This window comes from Embiotoca jacksoni, unplaced genomic scaffold (genome assembly GCF_022577435.1).
Source record: "Embiotoca jacksoni isolate LCO1_2020_lvr unplaced genomic scaffold, fEmbJac1.0.p SCAF_10, whole genome shotgun sequence".
NCBI lineage: Eukaryota > Metazoa > Chordata > Actinopteri > Embiotocidae > Embiotoca > Embiotoca jacksoni.
The window spans coordinates 8,195,491-8,202,500 of NW_027185230.1; the positions used below are offsets into that span (position 1 = coordinate 8,195,491).

Below are 7,010 nucleotides of genomic sequence, written 5' to 3' on the forward strand. Positions count from 1 at the left end.
GCAGCGGAGCGAGCAGAGAAAACTCTTGGTTGTGTTGTTGCCCAGGACTCATGCGGAGCTATGCTCTTCTCGTGTCTCCCCTCTAGGTTTGCCCAAGAGAATGCTTCTGTTGCCTGTCATGAAAGTGCCCGCCTACCCCGTCCCCCACTACCACTTCTTTTAGCACAGGAGACACACATACCCGACGCACCTAGATTTTTTTTTTTTTTTTTTTTTTTTTTCTAGAAGGGAAACTTGAGTCTGTTTTTTTGTTTTCTTTTTTCTTTCTTTTTTTTTTTCTACACTATCAATGATGGGGAGAGAATTAAGGACTTGAGCTAAAGATTTGTAAAAGCGCTTATTTGCTCTTTTGCTTTGTTTTCTTACTGTTTCCAAAAACTTTTATGAATATGAAAAAAAAAAAAAAAACATTAAAAAAAACTGCAGGTTTAAGTTCTTGAGAGAAAGACTTGAAGTATTTGTACTGTGAATTGTTACCTCATCCTTTAAGTCTAAATTATATACATCAGCCTTTTGTTATTTTTTTTTTGTTCATTCTTTGCTAAGAAGAGGATATCCTTTGCAATATGATACACACACAACACGCATATTCTGTGTAAAAAATAAAAAAAAAGACGATAGGAATGTGAGCTGTGTGAAGGATGTATAGGAATAAATCAATAATGCTGAAAAATGAATAAAGTTTTATCTCCAATAAAAGCTGAACGGTGCCTGTTGTATATCTTGAATATATATTGAAAGGCTTTCAGCTAATAGGGGCGTGATTAGGGCTGGTAACCCAACTGCCACGCTTTAAACGCGCCGACTGAACTGCTGTCAAAAAAAAAAAAAAACGCCTCGTCAAGCCGAAACAAATTTGAACGCCGAGGCTTCGTTCACAACAGCGCGTTTTCATTTAAACATTTTTGCTACGTTTGGGCTCTGCATGGAGCCCCCGTCCACATTTGATAAACTCGCACTCGGATTCAGCTCCGATAAATATATGAATATATAATAGATAAATATTACCTCTATATTCACTCTTCTCGCTCTAATATTTGGCCCCATACCTGTAAGGGTTGCATTCGTTGCAGTAACCGCAGGCTTCTGCGCGCCAGCTTTACACGCGAGGCATTTAAGGAACATCGGTAAATCCCGGCGTCTAACCCTAACCCGTGCGCCGCAGCTCCGAAACACGACGAGGGTCGCTCTCCCCTCCGAACCGCGTGGAAACTAAAGATATGTGCTCGAATGTGTAATGTCATTTTCTTTTTTTTCCTTTAAGTGTAACTCTTAATAATTGGTCACCAAAAAACAAACAAAAACAAAGAGTGTCGGCACCGCAGCGGAGATTAAAAATGTTCGGCCGGCACTCGGCTCCGGCCTCGACGCGGGAGCGCCTCCAGCTTCGCTCTGGACGTTTCAGAGCGGTCGCGGGGGGGGGAGCAGATTTACCCGCTTATTAAAACCTGCACGCAATACCGTCACCTGAGACTATTTGAACGTCCGAGCTTTAATATTCCGCCCGCACACGTTCGCGCAGATTGAATTCCAGCCTTTCCGCGTAGCTCGGCACGTCCCGTCGCACCCCTTCGACCTCCGGCTTATAGATATTCAGAGGAAAAGGCGAGAAGATAAAGGATCGATTCGGGACTCTCCTGTTAGATCCGCTGTCCTGCGTTCAGCTGCACGATCCCAATTACCGCGCGTGGATTAATATTTGCCGGGTTTCCCGCGGCCGTCGGCGACGTTGCCTTCTGTAGATGTGGAGAAAGAACTGAACTGCCCTTTTTTTTTGCAGCAGAAATGCACCGCGCGCTCCAACCGGATTCATCGGTGTCAAAATAATATCAGAAAAAAACAAAAACATTTTAAATTAATCTCACAAACATATACAGAGGATCAATACCGTCATTGTTTTTATGTTGTTATCGTGTCATTATTTCAGTGTCATTGCTGGTTTTTTTTGTTTGCTCATGTTTTTTTCTCCAAACCAGCATCAACCAGGTCATTGAAACCTGGGCACAAAACTAACCTCTATGACTAGACCGCAGTGACGTAACGATTCACTGCGAGATGATCTAATATTGCAGGTAAAAAAAAAAAAAAAAAAAAAAAAATTCAATTCTGTACCAACAACAGAAAATAAGAGGAACCGGAGGGGGTTTAATCACAAAGCGAGTCCCAACGCAACCGGCTTTCCTTGTCCGAGCCGGCCGAGCAAATTGATTCATTCCGAGATGTATTCCCGTGACGCGTACGACAATTTTAGTTGCCAGAGTGACCCGCCGCGTTGAGAGGGCCGAGCCGACCTTCGTGAGCGCTGACAGCCCCCCTCGGCTTTCGTCTCGACGTGCCTCGCTGACTCGCCGGTTTGGCTTCGTGGCGTCTCTCTGGCTGAATAAGGTCGTCAAAGCAGACTCGAGCTCGCGCCGTCAACACGCGAGTCACGGGCCGGTGCCGGGTCGAGACGGTTTTGCCGGTCCTTCGCCACGCCTTTGGTCACCCGGCCGGCGGGTGGTAACCATCTAACGACGTCGCCGTGGTCACTCACGGCCGTGAGGCGCAGCCATTGGACGGGAGGACCCGATGTCTCGTCCAATGGTTGGTTGAGCTCCACTGAGTTGTTATAAAACGCATAAAATGATATTTGTCTCCACCGGACTTCAGTCTCACACAATATAAGACGATCCCCCCCCCCCTCCCCCCTTCCCCACCCCCCTGTTGGATTTTGTGTATTTTGTTCTGTCCTCCTTTCTAGTTTTAGGTCGAATGAATTTGAACGAGCGCGCATCAAGAAGACGTCCCCGCGGACAACATTTACTGTCACAACCGGCTTATCCGTCTCTCATCTCATTTTCTCTCCCAACATATTTGTGACCAGACCCATATCTCTGCACAAATCTTAAGGGGAATATTTGTAATTACTATTTTCTTTTAGCTCCTATTGTGTGTTGGTGACTTGAACAGCAATAAAGGATGAAAAGAATCGTTTTAACATTTTGGAAAATGTGCTTTCTTAAGGTTAGCTCAGCGTAAAAAAAAAAGCGACTTCTATACGTAAAATTGACGGCATCCCCGTAGGACCATTCATCTTGTTTGTGTTAATCTGTCAAAAAAAACAACAACAACAACAAAAAATCGAAGCGCAGTCGTTACCGTCTGGTTACCAGGCAACCGGCGGAGACTCCGAGAAGTCGGCGGCCGCCGCTCCCTTCCGATAAAATAGTCCCCGCGCGTACCCCGTCCGCTAAAAAAAAAAAAAAACCGCGACCGGACGTGTTTCCGGGTGCCCGGCGGTGGATCCGGACAGAACCGCGGCAGCGACCGTCTCCCGGCCGAAGCTCCACGTTCGGTGGACGCGTGCCGGATAAGAGCGACGCCGATCTTTTTCACCTCGTCTTCCCGTCGTCTCCGGGCAACAAAAGGATCGACGCGTATTTTCGCAAAACGTTGAAGTACGTTGCTTTGATTGAAGCCCCCGGCCGATCCCACGTCGATCCGGGTGTCGTCAGTGTTTCAAGTGTGTGCGTCATTCAGGTGGACACGAAGTACAAAATGTTGAGTCGTGCACTAATCGCTCCTCTTCCTCTCTCTCTGTGTCTGCTCTTCATCACTGCAGGTGGTCTTTTCATTGACAATCCTTTCTACCAGCCGCGTACCATCGCTCCGTTTATTATCCATCTGGGCCCACAGGATCTCTTCTCTGATTTCTAGAGGCGAGCGGGCTGATGGACACGCCCCCTTTCACCGTTTACCTGTCCCGTCACACGCAGGGGCGGGGGGGGGGACGCGCCCGGCCGCGCGCCCGTTTCTCCGTACCTCCGAGCGGGGGGCTGGCTTTTTCTACGCCCGGCCGACGGATTCACAGATTCAAGAACCGAGTTTTGTTTTTTGCTTGTTTTGTTTTTAAATCGGTCGGCTGGAGGAACCTCCCGCGCCCCGACGACGAAGGCGGGTTAAAAAGGCATCCGACCCGCCGCCGACCGGGGGGGGAGGGGGGAGGGGGGGAGTTCGCGGGCTCCTCTCGTTTCCTCTCGTCTCCGCCCCCCCCCCCCCCCCCAGATTACGTCACCGGAGGAGAGCGACTTCACGCAAAGCAATACTCGGGTTTTTAACGAGAGAGGTTCGGCTGTGACTGTGACGAGGCCGGGCCTTGAACCTGAACCTCGGCCTTTCTTATAGCAATACACGTGAACTCCTCCCTTCGAGCTTACTTACTCTGAGGAGGTGCGAATGTCCGACGGAGTTTTACCCAACGCAGCATCGCAATAGCTCAATTTGATTGTATATTCATTGTATGTGTGTGTGTGTGTGTGTGTGTGCGTGTGCGCGTGCGCGTGGCTATAACATGACTATATACACATATATGTACGGTGTATTTCTATAACGACGTGTTGACGATAATATTAATATATGATGTACTTATGTAAATACTCTATAAAGTATAACTATTGTTGTTATAAATTATTTTAGAATTATAAAGGTGAAATGTAACTGTAATATCACAGTATAGCTTTCTTCCAATTTTATATACACTTGAGCTAATTGAATCTAGTTCTAGGAGATGCAATATTATCTTTGGTATTCCTGTTAACCTGCGCTGTTAGAATAATAATGCTTCCTTCTTTCCTCCCTTCCGACTTTTCCCTCCTGTCCTCGATGTCTTTCTGGAGCGGTTTCTTTACACGGCCCGGACCGGAGGTGCTCGCCACCGAACACACTCGCTAAACCCCGATCCCCCCCCCCCCCCCTCACACACACACACACACACCCCCCGCGCACACGCAAACACACACACACACACACTCTTTTTTTTTTTCCTGTCAGAAAGCACATTTTCTATAGTCCCACTGCTGGCAGGGAATACTGTTGTTACAAATAGTGTGTGCGTGTGCGTGCGTGTGTGTGTGCGTGCGTGTGTGTGTGTGCGCTCGGATGTACGCGCTCCTCCCTCAAACCGTAACTGGACACACAACCATCGACACAGAGCAATCATCAGCTCCGTCCCGCTCGCCTTATAGGGACCAAAAAGCACAGCTCACTGGCACCAATTACTGCACCTCTCTGCAACACACACACACACACACGCGCACACACACACACACACACACACACACACACGCACACACACACACACACACACGCACACCTGCCCTCCACCTCTCTCTGGCTTTTCTCTCCTGTGTGGAAGCGATGCTGCTGGTGGCAGAAACGGTTTTGTCAAAGGACCTCGTGCCATAACGGGACAGATACAGCACAACCTATTCACAGGCAGAGACGAGGGACCTCGAGTCAGTCTATCACCGTCGGAATCAGGGAAAGATTATTATTATTTTTTTTCTTTTGAAGCTCGGGTCGAGGGTTCCTCCGCTGGAGCCAGAAAATCTGTGCGAAGGAGAGTAAAGCTTTTTTTTTTTTTTTTTTTTTTTTTTTTGGTGTTAATTGAATCGCGGCGAATCGCTCAGTGTTGTCCAGTCACAGTCAGCCGTGACGCGGTTTTAATGTCGGGGCGACCTCCGATTGCGGTGACCAAACGGGGTATTCGGCATCCGGTACGAGGGGGAGAAAACATTGGACCGGCGGCGCGTCCCCGATCAGACCCTCCGGGGGTTCTGCGGCAGCTTTTCTCTTATACTGAAATGCAATTTGCATAATTTTGCTGAATTGTTTTTTTTTTTAGGGCCGAATTGCAGAAATCGGCGAAAACTTCAAGCCGGGGGGGGGGAGGAGGGGGGGGGGGGGCTGAATCTGAATCTGAACAGGAACTCTGCGCATCAAAAAAAAAAAAAAGGGCTTCGATTCGCCTCGATTCCGCTTTTCTTTGATTCGGCAAAAATGACATCCGAGGAAGCGGCGACGGACACGCGGGAGCTTTTCCGGACGACAAGTCGAATTGAAAGAGTTCTGTTGTGACGCCGACGAGGAAAAGAATCTGGCGGCTTCAGTGAAGTTGGATGAACTTGTTGAGGATGCGGGAAGGATGTCGCGAATTCAGTCACCCGGTTGTACTTCGCGTTCGACGATCGAGGTCGAGCGCGGACGCCGGTTTCCACGGCTGGACGACATGCGATTACAAGCTGGAGTCCACTTCCGCGTCCACGAGGCGTCCACCGCACCCGCTGGGTGCGAATCTCGTCTCTCGGACCTGTTTTATACGGTCCTGAAACCGTCCTACTTTTTATTCACTGAATCATTTCAGCGTCCCGGGAAATCCAAACGTCGCGGAGAACTTGTCTTTTATCCTGTTTGAATATGTGAAATATATCCGGCTGGAATATACGAGGACGTCGCGGCGCAAATTGAGTTCTGGTGCCGAGACGTCTCAGACGACTCGGCCCGGGTTCTTTAAAGGGATGAAGGCGTCTGGTCGGCCCTTCTGCGAAAGTCCTCGGGACGAGGATCGGAGCGACGCGACGCTTTGACGCTTTGCCGCTTGACTTTTTCGTTCCCGTGTGAAATTCAGGTGGAGGTGAACAACTTGGAGCTTCGCTGCGTGGAAACGGACCCTTTTTTTTTTTTTTTTTTTCCATCAGCTGAGAAGTCTCCTCTTACCCCCCCCTTACCCCCCCCCCCTCCCCCCATCTCTCTCCAGATGGCCCACATTAATAAGGCAGACGGTCATACCTCAGTGAGCGACCTTTTCATTTCCCCTCAGACTGAGCGGACACGCCGGGAGGAGTCGCCCCGACGGCCGACCTCGTCCTCTCGGCCCGTCGGCTGGACAACTGCGTTGGGAGGAAGGGCGGCGGGCCCCCGGGGAGCCTCGGGGGGGGGGGGGGGGGGGGGACCCGGAGGACGGAGCTCATCCACAGCCCGGAGAGAGAGAGAGAGAGAGGGTTCATTTATTTGGGGGAGTTTTCATCTCCTAGTTGAGGCGCAGAAGTCCCAAATGTGTTTACGGGGCGGGGCGGGGGGGGGGGGGGGGTCAAATCGTACCGCCGTCTAAAACCCCCGTTTATTCTTACTAATCTGACACGGACATGAGGAATCGGCCCGATGCTTCATTTTAAATTAAAAAAAAAAAAAAA

The 7,010-nt window shown here is 49.5% G+C and overlaps 1 protein-coding gene across 3 annotated transcripts in view; it reads left to right on the forward strand.

Moving 5' to 3' along the window:
* Positions 1-5,699, forward strand: part of strbp (spermatid perinuclear RNA binding protein) — an 84,745-nt gene extending 79,046 nt beyond the window's left edge. For 2 of the 3 annotated variants that reach the window (XM_069163702.1, XM_069163693.1), the window contains exon 19: positions 3,602-5,699. In XM_069163702.1, coding sequence (XP_069019803.1) covers positions 3,602-3,696 — 95 coding nt within the window. In that variant the 3' untranslated portion in view covers positions 3,697-5,699. Of the gene's footprint in view, positions 1-86; positions 700-3,601 lie in introns of those variants that run through there. The other variant, XM_069163711.1, reaches the window with a different exon arrangement.
* Positions 5,700-7,010: the final 1,311 nt, after the last annotated feature.